This window comes from Schistocerca serialis, chromosome 2, assembly GCF_023864345.2.
Source record: "Schistocerca serialis cubense isolate TAMUIC-IGC-003099 chromosome 2, iqSchSeri2.2, whole genome shotgun sequence".
Taxonomy (NCBI): domain Eukaryota; kingdom Metazoa; phylum Arthropoda; class Insecta; order Orthoptera; family Acrididae; genus Schistocerca; species Schistocerca serialis.
This window is the reverse complement of record NC_064639.1, coordinates 307,281,710-307,309,705: the sequence shown is the minus strand read 5'-3', so window position 1 is coordinate 307,309,705 and position 27,996 is coordinate 307,281,710. Positions and strand designations below refer to the sequence as shown.

Below are 27,996 nucleotides of genomic sequence, written 5' to 3'. Positions count from 1 at the left end.
AAGCAAAATAACCAGCGACGGGTAAACCAAAGAGGACATAAAAAGCATAGTAGCACGGGCAAAGAGGCCATTCCTGGCCAAGAGAAGACTACTAGTATTAACCGTAGGCCTTAATTTGAGGAAGAATTTCTGAGAACGTATGCTAGTGACTCATCGACAGTGGTAAATCTGGAACAGAAGAGACCCGAAGCGTTTGAGATAGGGTGCTACAGAATAATGTTGAAAATTAGATGGGCGGTTAAACAACAAGGAGGTTCTCCGGAGAATCGGCGAAAAAAAGAGCATATGGAAACCACTCACGAGAAGGAGGGACAGGGCATACTATACGTGTTAAGACATGAGCGAGTAACTTCTATGGTACTAGAAGGAGCCGTAGAGGATAAAAACTGTAGGGGAAGACACAGACTTGAATGCATCTAGCAAATAACTGAAGACGTAAGGTGAAAATGCTTCTCTGAAATGAAGAGGAAATCATAGCGGGCCGCATCAAACTAGTAAGAAGACTGATGGGTCTGGTTCCGTTATACAGGAATAGAGATGTAAAAGAAGTTTTACTCTAGTGACCAATCGCAATATGTTGTAACTCTGACCGTTACCTCATTGGTAATGTATGAACAATGCAAAGTGCTAAGGTACATACGATACGTCCAATACTCATGCGTCAAACTTCACGCTCACAATGTAAGTACCCGAGCTCAAAGTACAAATACCGAATAAAACTAATTTTGAAGCATGGGGACAAGTTTCTTCTGTCACCCATCAAAGTCATTTATCTACAAAAAATTCATTTTTGTACATTCGATGGTTGAAGAGCAAGGAATCTACAGACTACAGCAGCAAAAGACGCTGAAGAACTAACAGAGTATTAGATAGTAATACTTTACATACAGTACATGTTAAATTCCGTACGTATTGTTGATTTCGTACGTTTGCGATCTGACGAACAGCAGGTCACGCGTGATACATGACTGATATCCTATCGCGAAGTTTACTCTTACACTGAGGTGACAAAAGTCGTGGGATACCTCCTAATATAGAGTCTGACCTCCTTTCGCCCAGCGTAGTGCTACAGCTCGACGTGACATGGATTCAGCAAGTCACTAGAAGTCTCTTGCAAAACCTTTTCACATGAGACACCTGAGTACAAATGACAGCTGCCTTTTTTGTACGTTTTATATACGGTACTATCGCTATTTCTATATGTGCATATCGCGATCCCGTGACTTTCATCATCTCTGTGTACTGTCACCTAAGTCTACATATTTACCAACATGCGTGGCAAATATCTGATTATGAAGATGTTTTACCTGTTGCATCATTTGGTAATGTCGTCACTGTTGCTTTTGGTATTTCACTAATGCAGTGCGGATACATTGGAAGTGACGTAGCGTTCCATTGATGACCTTGGCAGGAGTGCCCATTGTTTTACTCTGCTGCGTTTTAACAATACGTCCTTCTTTACTTTTATTTCCTCAGTGACTCGCGCTGCTATAGTTTTTAGATTTGTTAACCTTCAAACATTTATTACACAAAATGCAAAGTTTTTCAGTTAAATGTCTTTGAAGGGTCATAGAAAGGACACATCTCCCTATTTTAAAATCACTATTATTCGCTTGTAGCAGTGCGAACTACAGTACTTGTCATAACAGCAAAGCAACCTCTACGTGAAGCAGAAGATCTCTCTCAAGCACACTCCGATCGCAATGTTCCACGAATGGAGTATTCCACGTCCAGTTCTCTGGAATTAAAACCCTATCATTTCAGCTGTTTAATATCGCTATTTCCAGACTGTTTCCTGAGACACGTAAAATGTTTGTAGCTGTTTTTGTAGTTCATCGTTATCGTCAGTCACAATTAGTAGCTTGGCAGATAAATTTTTCCTTGTCTCTCGTGGATCTGCTGCTGAAGTCCAAGGTCGCCACCGCCGGCGTGTTGTATCTGCAACTGCTGGCCCTCGTGCTTGCGGCGCAAACGATAAGAATGCCGCGTGGCTCACTTTCTCTCTGCCAGATTCAGGCAACTCGCAGAAGCCAACAAGAAATGAGCGAAAGTCGATTCCGACATGCATGAAATATATACATGGGCATCGGGCGAGAAGGACTAACAGCCATCATATTGATCTCGATTAACACGATGACAGAGAAGGCCGAAATATCAGCTGCTACATCCACAACAACGCTCTGCAAACAATTGTGAAATGCATGGCGGAAGGTGCTTTCCATTGCACTAGTTATAAGGGGGTCTTTCCGTTCCATTCAAACGTGGAGCGCTAGAAGAATGCTTACTGAAACGCCTCTGCTCGTATGTGCGCTGTAATCAGACTTAATATGCCCTCGCGACCCCTATTGGGCAATATGTAGGAGCTTTTACTATATACCTACATTCGTTATTTAAAACTTGTTCATGAAATTTTGTACGTAGGCTTTCTCAGGTCACGTTGTGTCTCCTTCAGGCGTCTGCAGTTTAGCTTCATTCGCATCTCCGTAACACTTTCCCATGCTTCGGACAAACCTGTGTCTATTTCTACTAATCTATTTGGGATGTGTTCAATATTCCTTGTGAGTCCTCTTTGGTACGAGTCCCACACCCTTGCGCAATGTGCTATGTTGTGTCGCACGAGTGTCATGTACCCACCCTCCTTTGTAGACTGATTGCTATTTCCTGGTACTCCACCAATGAACCTACAAGTGACTTTATGTGATTGGTCTATTTCGCATCCCTTGAAAGTTACGGATAAACTGACCAATGTAGTTGTTTCCCCACACACAATCTATCTCAAATTGCATGGACGCTGAGATCAAGACCGTCCTTAATCGAACGCAGCATCTCATCATCTTGGGAGGTCTAAAAATAAGTCGTATGCCTCTTCTTCCTAGTACCCTACCAATGTCGGTAAAAGTAACACCCCCCAAAGAAGCAATACTGTAGGTATCCATTGTTCAATGTTTACGCCTTTTCGTTTCTGGGAGAACGGCAAGTTAATAGACAATGTTTTACACAAGAATGTTCTCGCACGAAATGTCGATCTCATATCTCATTACCCTCTATCTTGCGTAGCTGGTCATTTATGAACTGCTGCAGCCGCTCTCGAGTTTAGTGGAAAGACCGTCGTACACAATCAATAGCTTGCGATAAAACATGCGCTAATTCTGTACACAGAACTAGGAATGTGTATTTTTCTCATTGACAAATTTTAATGTCATTCAAAGTCTCCAAACGTTTGGAGTGCAACAATATTCCACTAGTGACCACTCCGCACGTTTTCCTTAACGCTCGTGATCGAAGAGGTCAAATAAAACAGTTTCGCACGCATTAATCGGCGTGGATAATGTTTTTAAACTTCTTTTTCTTGAATACTATTCTCCTCCTCCTCCTCCTCCTCCTCCTCCTCCTCCTCTTGAAGAAGACACTTACAGTAATGAGAAAACTGTATTTCTCTTTGTTATAACTAAAAATATTATGAACCTACTATTAGCCCAACTTCATCGTAATGTCGAAATCGGAACAGCTCCTTGACAGATCACTGACGCTAGGAAAATCGACACTGGCTCTAGCCAGCAGAATCGTTTCTGACATAGCAGCAAATAAAAGATGCAACAAAAAATCATTTTCTGAAAATCGGTTTTTGTTTCCCACGAACTGTGGCCCATGTAAAAGCAGTGCATGTGCTGCGCCATACAACGAAATGAAGCCATAGATTTATTGTGCTTGTTATTGTCTGATCACAAACAGGTGCTTTCGTATGAGTTGGTAGGGGAGACCTGGCCCGATTGTTACAATTTACGACTTTTTTCGATTTTGGAGAAGTATTGCTTATAGTTCTGTCATTAGTGTGTTTCGTTGTATGTGCTCTTGTCTATATTTTCCCATAAATTTGAGGGCTTAGCAGCATTTTGTTTTTAAGAAAAAATAAGTTCTGCCGCACTAACTTTTTTGAAGTTCTCCCACGACTCCAGTTTGGTTACCAGGTTGGTTGTCTCAGACACTAGAATTGTTGTCACGGGTTATTATTGTCGGAGGGAGGAAATTGTTTATTAAAAAAGGTGTCCTAGAAGCAGAAAAACAAGCAATGATAGTGATATAGCACTAATACATATTTAAGACCAATTTAGACACAAAAGTAGAAATATAAGTAAATATTTAAGAAAATTCCCTACATTACCCTAGTCACTTTCGAGCACACTGTCACAATTTTTACATGTTTAACAGTTGTTTATCGCAGGTGTACATAAATCATGAGCTGACTTCCTACATTCTGCACACTAGATCCGTTTTTCCTTAGCTTTACTGTTAGAAAATGTTTCAAAAGATACTAAATACAAGCAGTCGTCATCCTCTTATTTACTGACTGAGATTTTTCGTTCTTTCTTCTGTTCATTTTGTTTCTCTCTCCCTTTTTTGCATTATTGTTTTTAGTTGTGTTTTAATTAGAAATTCGTTTATTTTTACTTTCATTTTCTGCTAGTTCATCAATTCTTTTTAAAAAACAGTGAGTCAGCTAAAACGGCTGTATCTCTTTCTCGGGGGTTGTTTCTGTTCGTATTTTTCCCATCACCAACCTTTGGTAAAGGTTCTACTACAAAATCATAACTGCGTACTACGCTGGGCCTTACGGCAGTTAACAGAATTTGCCAGACAAAGTTCATATGAGTAGGTGTTGATATCTTTTGGTGTGAAACCGTAGTAAACATCGGCAGCTTGAAGAAGATATTTCTTTAGTTCCCTTTTGTCTTCAAAAGAGACGCTTCCCTGTTTGGAAAATAGCTAACGGTGGTGAAAATCTAAACTACATTTCCATCGTCAGTTTAGTCTTTGGGACTTTTCTCACTATGTCTTGCTAAAGTTTGATACCTGATTTGATAATCAACTGCAACTTTATGAATTGATAATCACTGGTTTTTACCTTCCTAACTGCAGCAAGCATGGTGCATGAAGAAACTGCTCCCCGGTTTGCCTTTTTCATGATTTGTCACCATCTTTACCTGAAACAAGCAAAAAAAACTATTAAAACAACGTGCCGTGGTAGGTTGCCACGTGTGACAACCATTCTCGAAGTTTTTGTGACACCCAACCCCGAACATACATTTCAGATAAACTTCTTGGCAGAATAACGCTGTGAAAAGTTTTATAAAATAACAGAAAATACACCGATGGAAAAGAAATTCCAGCACCAAGAAATAATTAATGTAAAGTAAAGTGAAATTTCAGGAATAAAATTCTCTACGTAATATATTCAAGTGATTAACGGTGCAAGATCACAGATTAATGTAAGCACAAGAAAAGCAATTGCAAATGTGAAATACTAGTACATTAATAGCTGATGTAACCACGACAGTGTCGAATGCAATTATGCAAACGCGCATACATTGTCTTGTACAGGTGCTGTATATCAGTTTGTGGAATAGAGTTCCATGCTTATTGCACATGATCGGTCAATACGAGGACGGTACTATTTGTGGATGACGCTGGAGTTGTCGTCCGAAAATGCCCCATAAATGCTCGAGTTGAGACGGATTTGGTGATGGAGTGGGCCAAGGTAACATTTCGACGCTCTGTAGAGCTTGTTGGGTTACAACAACGGTATGTAGGCGAGCATTATCCTGTTGGAAAACACCCCCTGGAACGCAATTCATGATGATGACAGCACAACAGGGAAGAAATAAAAACTTTGAGGTTCGCCGATGACATTTTAATTCTGTCAGAGACAGCAAAGGACCTGGAAGAGCAGCTGAACGGAATGGACAGTGTGTTGAAAGGAGGATGTAAGATGAACATCAACAAAAGCAAAAAGGGGAAAATGGAATGTAGTCGAATTAAATCTGGTGGTGATACGGGAATTAGATTAGGAAATGAGACACTTAAAGTAGTAAATGAGTTTTGCTATTTGTGGAGCAAAGTAACTGATGATGGTCGAAGTAGAGAGGATATAAAATGTAAGACTGGCAATAGCAAGGAAAGCGTTTCTGAAGAAGAGAAATTTGTTAACGTCGAGTATAAGTTGGGTTGTTTCGGGGAAGAGACCAAACTGCAAGGTCAACGGTCTCATCGGATTAGGGAAGGACGGGGAAGGAAATCGGCCGTGCCCTTTCAAGGGAACCATTCTGGCATTTGCCTGTAGCGGTTTAGGGAAATCACGGAATACCTAAATCAGGATGGCCGGACGCGAGATTGAACTGTCGTCCTCCCGAATGAGAGTACAGTGTGCTAACCACTGCGCCACCTCGCTCGGTCGAGTATAAGTGTCAGGAAGTCGTTTCTGAGTATTTGTGTGGAGTGTAGCCACGTATGGAAGTGAAACGTGGACGATAAATAGTTTAGACAAGAAGAGAATAGAAGCTTTCGAAATGCGGAGCTACAGAAGAATGCTGAAGATTAGATGGGTGCATCAATAACTAATGAGGAGGTATTGAATAGGATTCGGGAGAAGAGAAGTTTGTGGCACAACGTGGCCAGAAGAAGGGATCGGTTGGTAGGACATGTTCTGAGGCATCAAGGGATCACCAATTTGGTACCTGAGGGCAGCGTGGAGGGTTAAAATCGCAGAGGGCGACCAAGAGATGTATACACTAAACAGATTCAGAAGGATGTAGGTTGCAGTAGGCACTGGAAGATGAAGAAACTTGCACAGGATATAGTAGCATGGAGACCTGCATCAAACCAGTCTCAGCACTGAAGACCACAACAACAACAGCACAACAGGTCGAATCACCAGACTGAAATACAGATTTGCAGCCAAGATGCTTGGGACAACCACCGAAATCTTCCTACTGTCATACGACTTTACGCTCAGTGCCGTAAGGCCAGGTGCAGGTCCAGTGCGTCTAGCGCGCAGACAGGCAGGTCGCAGCCCTTCAGCTGGTTTCCTAACCAACACACGGCCATCGCTGGCATCGAGGTGGAAGCGACGTTCGTCAGAGTAACACAACAAACCTCTCTAAATCCTCGCACAAACGAAAAAATGGCTGACATCGAAATAAGTGTCCAAGGAATAGAAAAACAAATGGAATCACTCAACAGAGGAAAGTCCACTGGACCTGACGGGATACCAATTCGATTCTACACAGAGTACGCGAAAGAACTTGCCCCCCTTCTAACAGCCGTGTACCGCAAGTCTCTAGAGGAACGGAAGGTTCCAAATGATTAGAAAAGAGCACAGGTAGTCCCAGTCTACAAGAAGGGTCGTCGAGCAGATGCGCAAAACTATAGACCTATATCTCTGACGTCGATCTGTTGTAGAATTTTAGAACATGTTTTTTGCTCGCGTATCATATCGTTTCTGGAAACCCAGAATCTACTCTGTAGGAATCAACATGGATTCCAGAAACAGCGATCGTGTGAGACCCAACTCGCTTTATTTGTTCATGAGACCCAGAAAATATTAGATACAGGCTCCCAGGTAGATGCCATTTTCCTTGACTTCCGGAAGGCGTTCGATACAGTTCCCCGCTGTCGCCTGATAAACAAAGTAAGAACCTACGGAATATCAGAACAGCTGTGTGGCTGGACTGAAGAGCTTTTAGCAAACAGAACACAGAATATTGTTATAAATGGAGAGACGTCTACAGACGTTAAAGTAACCTCTCGCGTGCCACAGGGGAGTATTATGGGACCATTGCTTTTCACAATATATATAAATAACCTAGTAGATAGTGTCGGAAGTTCCATGCGGCTTTTCGCGGATGATGCTGTAGTATACAGAGAAGTTGCAGCATTAGAAAATTGCAGGGAAATGCAGGAAGATCTGCAGCGGATAGGCACTTGGTGCAGGGAGTGGCAACTGACCCCTACCATAGACAAATGTAATGTACTGCGAATACATAGAAAGAAGGATCCTTCATTGTATGATTATATGATAGTGGAACAAACACTGGTAGCAGTTACTTCTGTAAAATATCTGCGAATATGCGTGCGGAACGATTTGAAATGGAATGATCATATAAAATTAATTGTTGGTAAGGCGGGTACCAGGTTGAGATTCATTGGGAGAGTCCTTAGAAAATGTAGTCCATCAACAAACGAGGTGGCTTACAAAACACTCGTTCGACTTATACTTGAGTATTGCTCATCAGTGTGGGACCCGAACCAGATCGGGTTGACGGAGGAGATAGAGAAGATCCAAAGAAGAGCGGCGCGTTTCGTCACAGGGTCATTTGGTAAGCGTGATAGCGTTACGGAGATGTTTAGCAAACTCAAGTGGCAGACTCTGCAAGAGAGGCGCTCTGCATCGCGGTGTAGCTTGCTGTCCAGGTTTCGAGAGGGTGCATTTCTGGATGAGGTATCGAATATATTGCTTCCCTCTGCTTGTACATCCCGAGGAGATCACAAATGTAAAATTAGAGAGATTAGAGCGCTCACGGAGGCTTTCCGGCAGTCGTTCTTCCCGCGAACCATACGCGAATGGAACAGGAAAGGGAGGTAATGACAGAGGCACGTAAAGTGCCCTCCGCCACACACCGTTGGGTGGCTTGCGGAGTATAAATGTAGAGGTAGATGTAGATGAAGAAACCTACACTTTGCCGTCTAATGAGCTCTCGCTCCAGTCGCAAACGGTGGTGGTTTGAGGTCAGTGCAATGCACGCTACAGGGCGTCTGGCTCGGAGCTGTTCTTGAAGTAACCGATTTGTAACCATGCTTTGTGTTACTGTGGTGCCAATTGCTGCTAGAATTTCTGGCGCAGACGCAGTACGATACGGCAGAGCCATACGCCGCACACGACGTTGTCCCCTCACGTACGGCCATTTGGCCGTCCGGAGCCCGGTCTTCTAGCGACCGTACCTTCCCGTGAAGACCGCTACTAGCCAAACTGTACAGTGGCTGCATTCCTGCCAAGACCCAGTTCAGAATGCTGTGGTCGTACTGGAGTTTGTGTTCAGATGGCAAAGGAATCAGCAGCGATTGAGAACTGAGACTCGTGACAGTCAGCTGCGTGTCATCCTGGCCCGACTACCCGTGGCTGGCAGTGTTTGAGCGCCTCGCCTCTGTTGCAGGTTGGCGACAACACGTTCCCCAACATGCTGGCGGCGCTCAGCGGCCACACGGAGCGTGAGCTGCGGGACTCCTGCTGGGACGGCAAGGCGGCCTTCAACCCCTGCCCCTGGGTCTGGTACAACTACAGGTATGTAAATGACCTCAAGGGGGGACGTTGATGAAATTGACCAAAAATAACAATTTTCGATTTATTTTTTATTTGTTAGTACAACTCATGGGCAATAACATAAAAGTTTTCTGGGTATAGTACCGCGTCATAATGTAAAAACTACTGCTGCTGGAGAAAAATCAACGTTTCGGTCACGATTGCAGCGGCCTTCTTCTGGGTCTAATGGTGCGTTCTAGCTACGCAGTGTCCTTTATATTTTGTTGTTAGTGTTCACTGCGCATACCATTACGTCATAACTTTAAAAAGGTTGTTAGTTTCATTGGTCATTTAAGGAAGAAGGAGAGGGAACTTTATTTTAATAGGTTATTGCGGTGGAGGGAGAACGTGACCCTGTTGTCTATTGCCTCCTATGTTACGTACCATGATTGGTGGTCTTGGCAGTCTTGCGGAAAAGAAATAAAATTCAGCGAAGCCTGTGTGTTGGCCAAGCAGCCAATTATGGCGAAACGCAAAATCAGAGAGGCCATCGAAATACTTAAACACCCTAACAACATGAACAGGGAGGATGGACTCAGGCTTGCCCCATCTTGGCTGCCAGCAATCAGAGCCCAACAGACCGCACTGTCAACACGAGGCACGAGCACTACCAGCGAGTAACTGCCGCCGCGCGGCCGACGCCCAGCAGTTGGTAAACAGCAGCAAATTCCTCATTCGACGGTGACCATCAATCATGGTACATAACACAAGAGCCAATACACAACAGGGGTCACGTTCTCCCTCCACCGCAATAACCTATTAAAAATAAAGTTCCCTCTCCTTCTACCTTAAGTGACCAAAGAAACTAACAACCTTTTTAAAGTTATGACGTAATGGTATGCGCAGTGAACACTAACATTTAAATATAAAGGACACTGCATAGCTAGAACGCACCATTAGACCCAGAAGAAGGCCGCCGTAATCGTGGCCGAAACGTTGGTTTTTCTCCAGCAGCAATAGTTTTTACATTATGACGCGGTACTATATCCAGAAAACTTTTATGTCGACATACTCTGGCCACGGAAGCCTACGCAATTATATCATTGGCAATAAGTTCCCAAAGTTTCATTGTTGAAATCGCATCCGAAGTGCCTGAAAATTAATTAAAAATGTGACGCGGCCTCCCTGCCACGCCCACGTTTTGAAGCAGCTCTTCAATACTAGCTCAGTGAACAACGGTTCTGTGTATTACTTTCAACGAAACGTGGGCGGGATACATCTAGAAGGCCATGATACGTACTTTTTCGTTTTATAGATCATCTTTGACTCAGTTTCGTATCTTATAAACGATTCTCTAAATTCACTCATATGGAAACGATGCCCTAAAAACACGTTTGCATCTGCTACAGTTATCAGAATTGCAACTTTTGATGCAGTTATTGTATTTAATGGTGGGAACGTCGGGAGGATGGAAGTATTAGAAAGAATGGGATTCAAGATAGGAAATTTTACTCAAGACATCCTGAGAAAAACAGATTTACAGCGCGTCTCTGCAGCTGAAAAGTCAATAGAAGACCTGGTAAAGCAAAGAAGACAGACAGCAAGAAACCAAAAGAGAAGCCTTGAAGGGAAAGACTACCCAGAGTACAAATGTGGCGCCTTCTGAAGAAGTGACATAAGGAAAAAAGTTAGGTTGAACTTTAAATTGTGTTTCCTGAAAACTTTGTTTTTAATAGTTTGTATACCTTTTCCTCAGTTTCTATGAATGCTAGAATTATTAAATTTTGTACACATATTTCTGTAAACCTAAAAACCGATGTCTCAAGAGCAATTTCGAAATTCTGATTGCAAGCTGGGAATTTTAAAATTGTACTTGTGGAATTATAATTAAAAAATTATGAAAATTCTCCTATTAGACCTATTCCAAAAACCTCATGAGAGAAGCTTACAACATATAAAGAGATGTAACAGACAAATTTTTGAAGAAATCTCTTGAATACTTTCTGAGAAAAAGGAACATCCATTACTTTTTGAAAATAAAACTTCAAATTTCTTTTTAAAAAAATTGAATATATATAATCAAAGGATTTTATATGTAAATGTGTTACTTTCATGTAAAGCGCGGTATAAAATTTCATTGCCATATCTCAAAAACTGTGGATTTGGTGCATTTTTGAAATAATGTGTGTTTTTCATCAACGTCCCGCCTTAACGGACGTTCAACAAGCACAACTGGTACATTCTGCTGACGATACTACTGTTGTAATAAATCATATTAGAAATAAAGCAATGGAAGAGGCCATTAGTGAAGATTTTCAATAAAGTTTTAAGTGTTTCCCTGCAAATGAATTCTCCATTAATTTTGAGAAACACTGTATTCAATTCTGCGCATCAGGCAGCTACACCATCAGTTGATGTAGCGCATGAACAGGAATCAGTAAGTGGGGTAAAATGCTACAAATTTTTGGGTGTAAATATTGATAGAAACTCCAAGTGGAAGAAGTATGTTACTGAGCTGCTCAAATGGTTCAAATGGCTGTAAGCACTATGGGACTTAACATCTGAGGTCATCAGTCCCCTACACTTAGAACTACTTAAACCTAACTAACCTAAGGACATCACACACATCCATGCACGAGGCAGGATTCGAACCTGCGACCCCGGCAACTGCGTGGTTCCGGACTGTAGCGCGTAGAACCACTCGGTCACAGCGGCCGGCACTGAGCTGCTCAAACTGTTAACTTCAGCTACTTTTGCTCCTCCCATAACTGCTAGTCTTGGAAACAAATGAATCAGCCTCCTGACATGTTATGCATATTTCCACTCTATAATGTCTTGGGGCATAATTTTCTGCCGTAAAGCAATTTTTGGGAAGAAAGTATTAATTTTACAAAAGCGAACAATAAAAATAATATGTGGTTCAAAAATGGTTCAAATGGCTCTGAGCACTATGGGACTTAACATCTATGGTCATCAGTCCCCTAGAACTTAGAACTACTTAAACCTAAGGACATCACATACATCCATGCCCGAGGCAGGATTCGAACCTGCGACCGGAGCAGTCGCGCGGCTCCGGACTGAGCGCCTAGAACCGCTAGACCACCGCGGCCGGCTAATATGTGGTGTTAACCTGCGATCATCATAGAGGCGCAACTTGAAGTTAGCCATTTTAACAGCATCTTTACTATATTTATATAAGCTAATGAAATTCGTCATAAATAATCCATCACAATTTGAGAAAAATAGTAATGTCCATACCACAACACTAGAGGGTAAAATGTCTGACAGGTAACAGAGCAAGTTTAAAATCTAACCTAAAATCATTTCCCCTTTGTAACACCTATTCCACGCACGAATATTTATACATTATCTTCTTCTTTCTCGCTGTTTTGGTTACGTTGTTTTAAAACGAAGCAGTGACTGCGTAATTTCTTTATAAGGGAGGCGTTCAATTAAGGCCACTTAAGGTTTGGACATTTAGGGAAATCTATCTACAGAACTAGAAATTCAATTTACTCCTCCGTTAGGGTAAAAAAGGAGAGTTTAATAACTTCACTAATTTAAATGTAAGTAATGAAGCGTTAGTCGCTTAGTGGGCTTTGTTAACACTATGTATCCTAAATAAGGCCGAATGTGTGTTCTTAACAAGGCCCATGCTCTTAAATTACCGAGTGAGGTGGCGCAGTGGTTAGACACTGGACTCGCATTCGGGAGGACGACGGTTCAATCCCGCGTCCGGTCATCCTGATTTAGGTTTTCCGTGATTTCCCTAAATCGCTTCAGGCAAATACCGGGATGGTTCCTTTCAAAGGGCACGGCCGACTTCCTCCCCCGTCCTTCTCTAATCCGATAAGACCGATGACCTCGCTGTCTGGTCTCCTTCCTCAAAACAAACCAAACCATCTTAAATTACTATAGAAGTAGAAAATAAGACACTATCAGATTAAATGTTGTTACATTATTGTAATAGAGAAATATAATTACAAGTAGACATTTACAGAGAGAGAAAATTAAGTAGCCAAAAAAATGAAAAAAGGAAATACGGAAATTCCAGTTAAACTGTTCAAAATCTTAAAAACATATACTCACACTTTCTTCATGAACATGTTGCTTGCACGTTATACATAACCGCATACCTATAACATGGTCCTTTCGAGAAAGCTTCTTTTCTCTTTTACGAACTTAAATTAAAATCGTCAACTCTAGTTTTCGTAATAACCCCCTCCCCCCCTCAAATAAGTGTTCACAGGTTCCAACTCTCACGAGTCAATTAATTAGCGGAGAGGACAGTAATAATCTGATTCACAGTAAAGAAAACTAATGACTCTTTTCTTACAATAAATGTATTAAACAAGGCCCACCCGGGACTTATCAGACCCCCCCCCCCCTACATTCCCCCGTTCAGTTATCAGTACCTTCATACCACTAATAGTTTAATTACACATTTTTAAAGACGAATAAATGAGCTTTCCAGGGCATATATAATACATAATGATTACCTACAAATTACTCCAGATGTATCAGATTGCCACACACTCCGAAGCTAGTCCAACTTAGCACTCAAAAGGAACAACACAAAATGGAACGAAACGAGTTACAGCTGAAATGCGCCACTAGCGCCGTCGAGTGCTCACTAAGTGCTGACACCTTCCAGGTCTCCCTCATACTTTCAGAATTACGAGTAGTGGGCCTTATTTGATACGCCCATGTTACTACTACCGACCCAGGAACGAAAGAGAAATATGCACATCTGGTTGACAATCATTAAACAGGCGTTAAGCCCACAGCAGGGCTTCGTGGGAGGTGGAAAGACACCAGAAATTTGATGCCGGCCTGAATATTTTGGCTCCAGAGAGATATGGTACGGTCAGTTATGCTGCTTCCACGGCGGTGGATTGTAGGCACTGCAGTTACAAGGCTTAGTAAATTTAAGTTACGATACAGAAGCAAGATATACTTGCGTTTGTATTTCATTTCGATAACTGTGCCTAAGCGACTCACGATGAAACCATGAAAAGGCTTCGAAATCGATTACTTAGTGGAAAATTACTATTGAAATATCCAGTTTGCTGCAGAGCAAAGAAGGCCTCGGTAATTAACTTACGACACGTTTCCAGATTGAAATTTCCACGCTGCAGCGGAGTGTGTGCTCATATGAAACTTCCTGGCGGATTAAAATCACGTGTTGGACCTTTTCCTTTCAAAGGCAAGTCCTCTAGCGGCTGAGCTATCCATGCACAATTCACACCACGGCCTCATAGCCTTACTTCTGCCAGTACCTCGTCTCCTGCCTTCCAAACTTCACAGAAACTCTTATGCGAAACTCGCAAGCACTCCTGGAAGAAAATATTGCGGCGACATGGCTTAGCCACAGACTGAAGGATGTATCCCGAATGAAATTCTCACTCTGCAGGGAAGCGTAATCAGATATGAAACTTCCTAGCATAAGTGCAAGTGCCACAACTTTCGCAGGAGAGGTTCTGTGAAGTTTGGAAGATAGCAGACGAGGTACTGGCGGAAGTAAAGCTGTGAAAACGTGTCATAAGTCGTGCTTAGTTAGCTCAGATGATAGAGTACATGCGCATGAAAGGCAAAGGTACCGAGTTCGAGTCTCAGTCTGGCACACAGTTTTAATCTGGCAAGAAGTTTCAAGACTCAAAATGGCTCTAAGGACTATGGGACTTAACATCTGAGGTCATCAGTCGCCTATAACTTAGAACTACTTAAACCTAACTAACGTAAGGACATCACTCACATCCACGCCCGAGGCAGGATTCGAACCTGCGACCGTAGAAGCCGCGCTGGTTTCAAGACTAGCTGTTGCTATATCGATAGAAAGCAATCCTGAAACGACAGAGACGACAATGTTGGCAGCGCTGCCGTGCAGACTACGTGACATGTTCTACATCCCCCTACCTCCAACCTCCCCCCTCCCCTCTCAAACCGGACTTAGACCTGGCGTGCAGAGCTACAAACGTGCCTGCCTCATCTGCTGTTACTGTTACGGTCACCGCTTGCGTTACCGACTGTGGTTGGACTTAGGTTCAGTCCTACAGCTACTTTATTGTGTGATGTAATTGTACAATGAATAGCAATTTGGATAATACCGATGAGTTATAAGCTAGGCCATGTACTACGTGTCCTATAGGTCACTCTCTTGATGCTTTGTTCCCAGTTCATGAATACCTGTGTCTCTTTTTTTCGTGCAGCGCAGCAGGACACCGGACGATGTTCATCGAGGACTCTCCGTACCTGGGCATGTTCCACTTCGAGAAGCCGGGCTTCTCTGAGCCTCCCACGGACTACTACCCTCGACCCTACATGCGCGCCGTCGACAAGGAATTGGGCCACGCCGGCACCGAGACTACGAGCAGGTCAGACACTCTACCAGTGGACCATTTCCATTCCCAGTAGGACTCCCAGTGTGTTGGGGTCGCGGCTGTGTAACTAAAAATCTTTGGTGTCTTCTAGGGCTACAAACGTGTAATTTGGTCCCTCCCCCCTCCCTCCCCCCTCCCTCCCCCCTCTCTCTCCCTCTCACTCTCTCTCCCTCTCACTCTCTCTCCCTCCTCCTCACCCTCTCCCCTCTCTCTCTCTCACTCTCTCCCCATCTCTCCCCCTCCCCCTCTCCCTCCCCCTCTCTCCCCCTCTCCCTCCCCCTCTCTCCCCCTCCTCCTCTCCATCTCTGTGTGTGTGCGTGCGTGCGAGCGTGTGTGTGTGTGTGTGTGGGTGTGTGTGTGTGTAAAACATTAATTGAAGAGAAAAAATGAAGACGATGATGCTCTTTGATTCACGATCCACCATTGCTAAGAATTTTTCGAGTGACTCCATTCCATCTGCAACTGCCAATTTTCTATTTATTTTCTCTACTGTAATACAGTTTTGGTCTTAGGCTACTTTCTAGTTTATAAGAACATTCGATGACTGTATCAACATGGAGACCAGCAATGGTAAATGTCATACTGGCCTCTTACACATGTACATAGATTATGTCAACAGCGTTGACTGAATATGTTACATTTTTAATTAAAATTGCTCTGTCATAGCTTGTACACTGAGTGCGACAGCGAGATTTAGTAATATATGTGATTTTAGCCTCTTGATATGCTGCCATATTAATGGTGCTAGCTGTACATTTATAAGAAATACCTATGTATACAAGGCTGTAGATATGTTTCTTATGCAGTGCTGCTAAGAGGCTAATATGGCAAAATTTTTTCATCGCAGGAACTGATGATGACACTTTCAACAAATGTACACTGATGACCAAAATTAACGCAACAAACCCCTATTTCCTCGTCCCGTGTCTAAGTTACCATACAATCATACCAAAAGTCAACAGATGTCCGTACTATCGTATTCTGCACGGAACATAGCGTTCTGGTCAACAGACTACCGCACGCACCAGCGATGACATCAGGGCACCCATGAAACCTCGAAGTATTTGTAGGACAGTCCCACATCCACAATCGTGTGTACAGTCACAGAAGGTGCAGTATGGCACAGACAAGACGCCGACGAGACACTCTGCGCTGGGGCGCCGTAGGAAGAACGGAAGCAGGACAGTCGTAAACTCGTGTGGCCGATGGCTTACCGTCAATCGTTCTGTTGTTTCTCGGATGTGGCGACAGTTTATACAGACAGAAACGGTATCCCAAAAACCAGGGCAGGGCCGACCACGTGTGACATCGGAAAGATAAGACTGTTACTTGGCTGTAAGAGCACAACGGTACCGCCTAAGTACTGCACGGCAACTGGCATCTGACCTCGCAGCATCCACTTGACGTACTGTATCGTGGCAAAGGCTGTGTTTACTGTCGGAGACTTGCTGTATGTGCACCTCCGATGCGTCTTCGCAGAAGGGAATGTCTGGAGTGGAGTCGTCAGCGTGCCGCCAGGACGGTCGAACAGTGGACCGATATTCTTTTCAGAAATGAGTGCCGACTTGATCTGTCGAGGGAGCCTCGACGGATTCGCATCTAGAGGGAATGTGGACCACGATTTAGGGACCCCAACTTTATGGAAAGAGACCAATATAAAGGAGGGTCCCTAATGGTGTGCGCAGGGATAATGTTGATGATTCGAACCGCTATTCATGAGATTGTACGGGTAAATGGACAAGGTTTAACTGTTGTCCGATACCCTGACGAGATCTTGGGACTCACATGCAGCTGTTGCGGGGTGCTGTGGGTTCGGACTTCGTATTTATGGGCAAAAATGCTCGACTTCATAGAGCACGCGCGGTTGACGTTTTCTTGGAAACGGAAGATACTGCATGCATGGCGTGGTCTGCTCCCACTTTCGATTTGAATCCGATGGAGCACGTCTGTGGTGCACTACGGAGACGGCTTGCATCACGCCAGCATCCACCAACCACTGTTGCAGACTTGCGAGCAGCTCTGCAGGAAGAATTGGCGGTGTTGCTTCAACATGAGATTGACGACATCATACACAGCATGCACCGTCGTTGTCAGGCATGTAATGTTGCAATAGATAGTCACAAGCCATACTGAGCACAGTGTCAGTTGTCGGATTGTGTGCGCAAATCCGTTAAGTTGGAAAAAGACGAACAACATTTTTGTCTACCATTACGCATGTTGCAGTTGCTTACGTTCTGTACTCTTTATATCGTTTATACTGCTATCACCTGCTTACGCTGTTCTATTGCGAAATAAACGCAACCCTGCAAACTTTCCTAATGTTTCAGTACTTAAAAATAGCCTAAGGCCGAAATCGTTTCGTAGTACAGAAACTAAAACAAACACTGACAGTTGTGGTGGGATGGAATCATAAAAAATGGAGACACTGTGCCTTTGCTTCTTCATGTGCCAACTCATTTCATTTTGAACGATTAGCTAAGTATTTTGTTCCTGTACGGAGTGTCTCATCCTACAAAAAACATGTCCACGTAGTCTTCATTCAAACGGCAAGTCTGAATAATTGATGTCTCAAGCCAATGACAATCCACCAACTACATCCTCTCGTCGGCTTTGCAGCACCCAATAACAGGAGGTAGTTGTCGCGGAGAGACAAAAAATGAATGTCACATCCTGGGCAGCCTCTGTTACCATAGACTTACACTTTATTCACGCCACAGATTTTTAGAAACAGCACCATCACCACCACCACTGAAACAAAAGCAAACAGCAAAATTGGTGAAGAAATGGAGGGCACTGGATCATCAATCAGTCATTCTATTAAAAGGCTGATTTCCACCCGAGCGCAACATGTCTCTTTCTTTATGTAATTCTCTGAAATGACTCACTGCTGTCTTAAAGTGAGGAACAATGTGAACTTACAACAATGGCAACGACTAGGTGAAGGGGTGAACATAGCTGTGGAGAATAACGCGGCACTGGTTAATGTGCACAAAACTGAGATATCTGCTCACAAAGGAAGCCCTTCTGAAAGCAAATACCAAAGCTGGAAATTATGCTAAATATCTAATGTATGTTGTGTAAGACATACGTGGAAAATAAATCTGGAGAAGCGTCTCTTTAAAAAACTCTTCTCTCATTTGAAACAGGTTGTAGTAGCCTGCCCACATGAAGGGAAATGGTCTGTCATATTTATTGATCAGATATTCTTAGTGATGTCTGCAACAGATTCACAGGCTTGCTCATGTCTTGAATAATTGTCCAAATTTCCCCAGATTTTTGATTTTACTCGAGCAAGACTTGCATTACTTTAACGTCATTATATCAAATGATGTAATAGCAAAATTTTATGTTTATCTTGACCTGATTAACAAAAGAGTTCATGTAAATAACTAATTTGTAGTATAATGTTTGACTCACAGTCATCGGCCCAGTTTTCAAATGGTTGCAATATTAATAACTCCAGAGAATGATACAGCATTTATTACTTTTAGAGTCAAACTTTTCATTTACATTCCACATCTTCAATGTGCCCTTTACTGGGCACACAACAAAGAGCCAAACAGTCAAATTAGTCTCGAGTTTTGTGAGTCTGTCAGGATGATATTCACTGGAAACCGATGTTGTAATGCGAGATCCGTTCATCTCTCATGCATTGCCTTATTCTCTGCGAAAATCACGTCCAATAGCTGGAACTGAATATCAGCAGCTGAAATAGAGAAGCTAAAACGCCGTCTCCCACTGTGTTATCGCCCAATGGACTTGACATACATTGGGTAATGAAAGAGGGATGAGCAAGCTAATTGTACAAGGCTGACCCCTTCCAGCGACAACATGAAATGCCATCTCACGACTGGTACATATATAAAAATTTACTTACAATGTTTTCTCAAGCTTATATCTTGAAACAAGCAGAACATATACACAGCCCAGTCGCCTTATTATGATCATCGCCTGTGTTCGATGTCAATGTGCAATAATCGCTCACAGATGGCAGATAAAAGCACTAGCAGTGGAGGGCATATAAAGTGTTTTGGGTGGACCCGGAAAACTGTGTAGTCGTTGTCATAATGCAGAAACAGAGCGATTTATCCGACGCCCAAAAGGGAGTGATCATTGGGTTTCGAAAGAAGGGAGGAAGCATTTCCGAAACGACTAAGTCTGTAAACTGTTCGAGCAACGCCAAGGTTAAGGTATGCCATGCATGGCCAAATGGCGCTGTCCAAATCCAGCACCGAGTCAACTGTGGTGCAGTACGGTCCATAGATGACAGGGGAAAACAACAGCCGCAGAGATGTGTGTGAGTGAATAGACGTCCAACTCTTGAGCAACTGACCTCCCGTGTGAACCAAGGGACTACCGACAGTGTCTCTGCAACGACCTTTCAGTGAATGTAGCTGTGTGTATGAGTCTCCACAGTAAGCGCCTGGTTCATGCACCCATACTGACTGCTGTTCATCAACTTTGAAGGCTAGAGTTTGTACGCCGGCACCACAACCGGACATCCGCTGTGTGGAGACAGCTGGCTTATTCAGTTGCATCACGTGTTACGCTCCATCGCACTGATGCCACTGACTTGTACGGCGTGAAATGTCTGGAAGCAAGCACCCTGCAATAATTGTTGGAACAATCCAGGCTAGAGGTCATTCCCTGGGTGAGCTCGTCATTCTCGAAGCCAAGGTTGATCAACACAAGTATGCATCTATCCTTGGGGGCCATGTCCACCTCAAAGCGTATGACTCGGTGCCCCACTGCAGACTCCTAACTAAAGTACGAGCATATGGGATTGGTTCCCAAGTATGTAAGTGGCTCGAAGACTTCTTAAGTAATGGAACCCAGTACGTTGTCCTCGATGGTGAATGTTCATCGGAGTTGAGGGTATCCTCAGGAGTGCCCCAGGGAAGTGTGGTAGCTCCGCTGTTGTTTTCTATCTACATAAATGATCTTTTGGATAGGGTGGACAGCAATGTGCGGCTGTTTGCTGATGACGCTGTGGTGTACGGGAAGGTGTCGTCGTTGAGTGACTGTAGGAGGATACAGGATGACTTGGACAGAATTTGTGATTGGTGTAAATAATGGCAGCTAACTCTAAATATAGATAAATGTAAATTAATGCAGATGAACAAGAAAAAGAATCCCGTAATGTTTGAATACTCCATTAGTAGTGTAGCGCTTGACACAGTCACGTCGATTAAATATTTGGGCGTAACATTGCAGAGCGATATGAAGTGGGACAAGCATGTAATGGCAGTTGTGGGGATGGCGGACGGTCGTCATCGGTTCATTGGTAGAATTTTGGGAAGATGTGGTTCATCTGTAAAGGAGACCGCTTATAGAACGCTGGTGCGATCTATTCTTGAGTACTGCTCGAGCGTTTGGGATCCCTATCAGGTCGGTTTGAGGGAGGACATAGAAGCAATTCAGAGGCGGGCTGCTAGATTTTTGTTACTAGTAGGTTTGATCATCACGCGAGTGTTAACGGCAATGCTTCAGGAACTCGGGTGGGAGTCTCTAGAGGAAAGGAGGCGTTCTTTTCGTGAATAGCTACTTACGAAATTTAGAGAACCAGCATTTTAGGCTGACTGCAGTACAATTTTACTGCCGCCAGCTTACATTTCGCGGAAAAAGCACAAAGATAAGAGAGATTAGGGCTCGTACAGAGGCATATAGGCAGTCATTTTTCCCTCGTTCTGTTTGGGAGTGGAACAGGGAGAGAAGATGCTAGTTGTGGTACGAGGTACCCTCCGCCACGCACCGTATGGTGGATTGCGGAGTATGTATGTAGATGTAGATGTACATGCAGTCTGTTCTTCTTCAGCACGATATCGTCTACCAGCAGGACAATGCAACATTTCACACAGCTCACAGTACACATGCATGCTTACAAGATGACCACGGTGAGTTTGCTGCACTCCCCTGACAACCAAACTCCACGGATTTAAACTCAATGATACCACCTCGACTGGGCTGTTCGCGCCACGGATCCTCAACCGAGAAACCTAGCGCAGCTGGTCATGACACTGGAGTCGGCATGGCTCCACTTCTCTTTTAGTACCTTCCAAACTTAACTGACTGTCTTCCTGCAACTCTCGTACTGGTCAGCACTGCAAAAGGTGGTTATTCAAGCTTTTGACGGGTGATCACATTGTGACTGGACAGTAATTTTTAGGTGAACCTTTTTGCATCCCCTAATTAACTGTGAAATAGAAGGTAAGCAGAGGTCAACGTTAAGAAACAGAAGTGTTCAAAGATGACTAAACAGAAAGACAAAGGCTGTGTGGACGAGACTTCCTGGCCCTGTTGCAGGTGCGCTGGCGAGCGGCTTCAGGTGTCCGTGTTGCTGACGTACGTTCGCAAGTTCGTGGAAGCGATGGGCTCTGCTGGCTGGCGCTACTGGGCACTGGGGTGGAGCACGTCCGTGACGCACGACCGGCTCAACGGTCCGCAGCTGGCGGATAGCGAGCTCAGCAGCTTTCTGCGCTGGCTGAGGGACACGGGTGCACTGCAGTCCACCGTGCTCATGCTGCTCAGCGACCACGGCATTCGCGCCGGCGCTTTCCGGCAGGTAACCCTCCCCTACATACACCTAACTGCACGCAGCTGACAGATCGCTAGTCCAGCAGCCTGCTGCGCTGCCGTAGCGATATGGGCGCACTGTGCTACACTGTGCAAGTGCTGACAAGAAACCACAGACTGTGCAGATACATTTCCTACTGTACATTCTGTTAATGTCCGATAATCATTACTAATGAATAACTGAGGCCGTCAGCTCGTGATGTTTTTATTGTGATCTTAATTCTAGAGAATATTTATTCATTTTACGTTTGGCTTGTTTGATGGAACCTGCCACTACTAAATCTCCTGTACTAACCTTTCTCTTTGAGAGTAGCACTGGCAAACAACGTCCTTAATTAGTTGGTTGGCATATTCCTATCACTGCCCTTCTCTAAAGTTTTTACCAATTCGCTCTAGAACCAATACAAATATTCTGAGATGTCTTACAATATGTCCTATCATCCTGCACCTTCTTCTTGTTGCTGTTTCACCTATTTCTTTCCTTACCACTTCTGTGGAGAATCCTTAATTTTCTTGTATTATCATTCCCTCATAAACAGTGGGTCTGATTTTGTTCCTAGAACAGTACTGAAAGATTTGTTCCCATGCAATAAGCCATGTCCTATCTGAAATATGTAATGTACCACCAAGTCAAGACATTTTTCCCAAGAGACTGAAACATACCATTGTTACACTGCTCTTTAAGAAAGGTGAGATGTCAATAACTACTGACCTGTATCACTGCTGACAACATTATTCAAAATGTTTGAGAAGGTGATGTATTCTAGAATACTATCTCACATGAGCAACAGTGTTGTTCTCAACAAACCACAGTTTGGATTTCAGAAGAGTTGCTCTGCTGAGAATGCCACTAACATATTCACTCACCAAATTTTACAAGCATAAAATAACAGAATAGTGCCAGTTGGTGTTTTCTGTAACCTATCTAATGCATTTGACTGTGTAAATCACAATATTTTTCTAGATAAACTGAAATTTTATGGTATTTTCGATCAAGTCAACCAATGGATTATGTCATATTTAACCAAAATAATATAGAAAAGTTTACTTAGTAAATCAACACGTGTAGTCTAGAGACGTTTTTCTGACTGGGGAGAAATTATGTATTGGGTTACCCAAGTCCCACTCCTTGGCCCACCATTGTCCTCATATATGCTAACGATCTTCAGTCTAATATACAACAAACAGAATTACATCTTTTTCAGATGACACAAATGTTGTAATCAGTCCAAGCATACATACATCAAAAGAAGAAATTGTAACCAAGGTTCTTAAAAGCATCATTGACCCATCTTCTGTGAATGGACTCATCTCAAATTGTGAAAAGACAAAACATACCAATTTCTGCACATCTAGAGGTACTACACCAATTATATAATACATGGTAAGGAAATAATAAATAGGTTGGAAACTCTAGAACTGTTAGGTTTCCATGATGGTGAAAATTTTAACTGGAATAAGCACATTTTTGAACCCCTAGAACAACTAAGTTCAGCCACATTTACAGTTGGAATCATTGCAAATCTTGGGGACAAAAAGTCAGTAAATTCAATTATTTTGCATATTTTCATTCAGTAATGTCATACAGAATAATGTTGTGGGGTAGCTCATTTTAAGAAAGAAAGTCTTCATTGCTCAAAAACGAGCTGTAAGAATGGTCTGTAGTGCTCACTCATGATCATATTTCAGACATCTGTTTAATGAGTTGGGCATTCTGACTACTGCTTCACAGTATATTTATTCCCTCATGGAATTTTTTTGAATAGTCTACTGTAGTTCAAAAGGAACATTGATGGACATAATTACAGTACCAGAAGGAAAAATGACATTCATTAGTCCAAATTAAGGTTCTCTTTATCACAGAAAGGGGTGAATAATGTCACAGCTAAAATGTTTGGTAATTTGCCCAATAATATAAAATGTCTAACAGACACCAATGTAAAATTTGAAAACAAACTGAAATAGTGTCCCCTTGACAATCCTCCTATTCCACAGAAGAATATGTTATTGCAGTGCACAAAAGATTGTGGCTAGAAATTGCTAACTCACACTCATATATTTAATAATAACAATAATAATAATAGTAATAATAATGATAATGATGATAAAAATAATAATGTCCGGGAAAACAATAGGCCTCCGGTATGTTCTGCCAGTCATAAAAGGCGACGAAAAGAACAAACCACTAATAGGGCTAACCCCCCTTTTAGTGTGATTAGTTGGTTCAGGACAGAACTAATGAAGCCTCGGACAAGCGCCGTCATGGTCGCTTGAATCCTATGCCCACCCACAATGGTAACGACACTGCTAGCCAACTGGAAAATGATTTAAATCCAAATAGAGGTGTTTTGCAGGATATGCTTCCTGCAACCACCCTAGAAGGAAAACAAAGACAGAGGATGAGATGGTCAGATGAAGTTAATCGACACCTCATGTTCTGTTATTACCAAGCAACAAACCTAGGAACCAACACAACTGGATACAGATCACAAGTATACACAACATTTATTACCAGATACCCAGAATTAAAATTTTTAACAGAACAACGACTAGCTGATCAGATCCGTGTAATAATAAAAAATAACAGGATACCCCAGTCAGAATTAGATAACATCAAACAACAAGTACAACAAATACTGGAACAAAATAATGTGCAATCAGAAGAAGAAGAAAATACAGTAATGGACTCAAACATCCCAGAGCAAACAAACAAAGAACAACACGCACCAATTAAACAATCAGAGGAAAACGAAATCTTAAGGCAGCCACCAGAACAAGCACAAATAGAACACAAAGTGACACAGATATTAGATATAGAAGAAAAATTTCAGCTAACATATATAGAATACAAAGACACAAATACAGACATTAGACCATTCTTACATAGACCACCAAATAACCCACAAGTCGAAACAACAATAAAAACTACCAACACAATCATTCACAACAAAATAAATGAAAACACAACTATGGAAGAGTTACAACTACTGGTATATATAGGAGCACTCACTACACTAAATGTACACACTAGGCAGAGATCAGAACCAACCAACACACAGAAGAAACCCACAAAACCAGCATGGCAACACAGGCTACAGATCAAAATAGAAAAACTGAGAAAAGACATCGGACAGCTAACACAATTTATAAGAAATGAAATCTCGGAAAAAAAACGAAAAAGGTTAGGTAAAATCTCACAACAAGAAGCGACAGAGCAATTAGACGAAAAGAAGCAGAAATTACAAGCATTCGCCAAACGACTCAGAAGGTACAAAAAAAGTGAAAATAGAAGGAAACAAAACCAAACATTCAACACAAACCAAAAGAAATTTTACCAGACAATAGATAACACACACATTGAAATAAACAATCCACCAAACATAACAGACATGGAACACTTCTGGAGCAACATATGGTCAAACCCGGTACAACATAACAGGCATGCACGGTGGATACAAGCAGAAACAGACACATACAAGATGATACCACAAATGCCTGAAGTGACAATTTTGCAACATGAAGTCACCCAAGCAATTAATTCTACTCACAATTGGAAAGCCCCTGGAAATGATAAAATAGCAAATTTCTGGTTAAAGAAGTTCACCGCAACACATTCACATCTAACTAAATTATTTAACAGTTACATTGCAGACCCATACACATTCCCTGATACACTTACACATGGAATAACTTATCTGAAACCTAAAGATCAAGCAGACACAGCAAACCCAGCTAAATATCGCCCCATAACATGCCTACCAACAATATACAAAATATGAACTTCAGTCATTAAACAGAAACTAGTGACACATACAACACAGAACAAAATTATAAATGAAGAACAAAAAGGCTGTTGCAAAGGAGCACAAGGATGTAAAGAGCAACTGATAATAGATGCAGAGGTGACATATCAAGCTAAAACTAAACAAAGGTCGCTACACTACGCATACATTGATTACCAAAAAGCTTTTGATAGTGTACCCCACTCATGGTTACTACAAATATTGGAAATATATAAAGTAGATCCTAAATTGATACAGTTCCTAAACATAGTAATGAAAAACTGGAAAACTACACTTAATATCCAAACAAATTCAAATAATATCACATCACAGCCAATACAGATTAAGCGTGGAATATACCAAGGAGATTCATTAAGTCCTTTCTGGTTCTGCCTTGCTCTGAACCCACTATCCAACATGCTAAATAATACAAATTATGGTTACAATATTACTGGAACATACCCACACAAAATCACACATTTGCTATACATGGATGATCTAAAACTACTGGCAGCAACAAATCAACAACTCAACCAATTACTAAAGATAACAGAAATATTTAGCAATGATATAAATATGGCTTTTGGAACAGACAAATGTAAGAAAAATAGCATAGTCAAGGGAAAACACACTAAACAAGAAGATTACATATTGGATAACCACAGCGACTGCATAGAAGCGATGGAAAAAACAGATGCCTATAAATATCTAGGATACAGACAAAAAATAGGAATAGATGATAGAAATATTAAGGAAGAGCTAAAAGAAAAATATAGACAAAGGCTAACAAAAATACTGAAAACAGAATTGACAGCAAGAAACAAGACAAAAGCTATAAATACCTATGCTATACCAATATTGACCTACTCATTTGGAGTAGTGAAATGGAGTAACACAGACCTAGAAGCACTCAATACACTTACACGATCACAATGCCACAAATATAGAATACATCACATACATTCAGCAACAGAAAGATTCACATTAAGCAGAAAGGAAGGAGGAAGGGGATTTATCGACATAAAAAACCTACATTATGGACAGGTAGACAATTTAAGAAAATTCTTTCTAGAACGAGCAGAAACTAGCAAAATACACAAAGCAATCACCCACATAAATACATCGGCTACACCACTACAATTTCATAACCACCTCTACAACCCTTTAGATCACATAACATCAACAGATACAAAGAAAGTAAATTGGAAAAAGAAAACACTACATGGCAAGCACCCGTATCATCTAACACAGCCACACATCGATCAAGACGCATCCAACACATGGCTAAAAAGAGGCAATATATACAGTGAGACAGAAGGATTCATGATTGCAATACAGGATCAATCAATAAACACCAGATATTACAGCAAGCATATTATTAAAGATCCCAATACCACAACAGATAAATGCAGACTTTGCAAACAACAAATAGAAACAGTAGATCACATCACAAGCGGATGTACAATACTAGCAAATACAGAATACCCCAGAAGACATGACAACGTCGCAAAAATAATACATCAACAGCTTGCCTTACAACATAAACTTTTAAAACAACACGTTCCTACATACAAGTATACACCACAAAATGTACTGGAGAATGATGAATACAAATTATACTGGAACAGAACCATTATAACAGATAAAACAACGCCACATAACCAACCTGACATCATACTCACCAATAAAAAGAAGAAATTAACATGACTAATTGAAATATCCATACCCAATACAGCAAATATACAGAAGAAAACAGGAGAAAAAATTGAAAAATACATCCAACTGGCTGAGGAAGTCAAGGACATGTGGCATCAGGATAAAGTTGACATTATACCAATTATACTTTCAACTACAGGAGTCATACCACGCAATATCCACCAGTACATCAATGCAATACAGCTACACCCAAACTTATATATACAACTTCAGAAATCCGTAATTATTGATACATGTTCAATTACCCGAAAGTTCCTAAACGCAATGTAGCATATACCGTACAGTTAAAACGAAGTGACGCTTGATCAAGGTCCGCGTCACTTTCATTCCGAACCAGACCTAAGGTCTGAGAAAGGAAAGATAATAATAATGATAATGATAAACAAAAACCGGGAAGCCTTTTATATTTCTGCATGTACCAATACTTGCAAATTAATTTGCAATGCCAATGTAAAATGACCCATTCCACATC

The 27,996-nt window shown here is 42.0% G+C and overlaps 2 protein-coding genes across 3 annotated transcripts in view; one reads left to right on the top strand and one right to left on the bottom strand.

Annotated features, from left to right (window-relative positions):
• Positions 1–27,996, bottom strand: part of LOC126457087 (uncharacterized) — a 763,934-nt gene that overhangs the window by 487,055 nt on the left and 248,883 nt on the right. Inside the window, exon 1 of one of the 2 annotated variants that reach the window (XM_050093110.1) lies at positions 4,904–4,982. The exons of the other annotated variant lie outside the window; for it this stretch is intronic. The gene's annotated coding sequence lies outside the window, so the exon portion shown is untranslated. Of the gene's footprint in view, positions 1–4,903; positions 4,983–27,996 lie in introns of those variants that run through there. 2 annotated transcript variants of the gene reach the window in all.
• LOC126455928 (uncharacterized) overlaps positions 1–27,996 on the top strand; it is an 82,829-nt gene that overhangs the window by 12,632 nt on the left and 42,201 nt on the right. Inside the window, exons 3-5 of the mRNA XM_050091685.1 lie at positions 8,988–9,115; positions 15,283–15,447; positions 21,757–22,015. Coding sequence (XP_049947642.1) covers positions 8,988–9,115; positions 15,283–15,447; positions 21,757–22,015 — 552 coding nt within the window. The remainder of the gene's footprint in view (positions 1–8,987; positions 9,116–15,282; positions 15,448–21,756; positions 22,016–27,996) is intronic.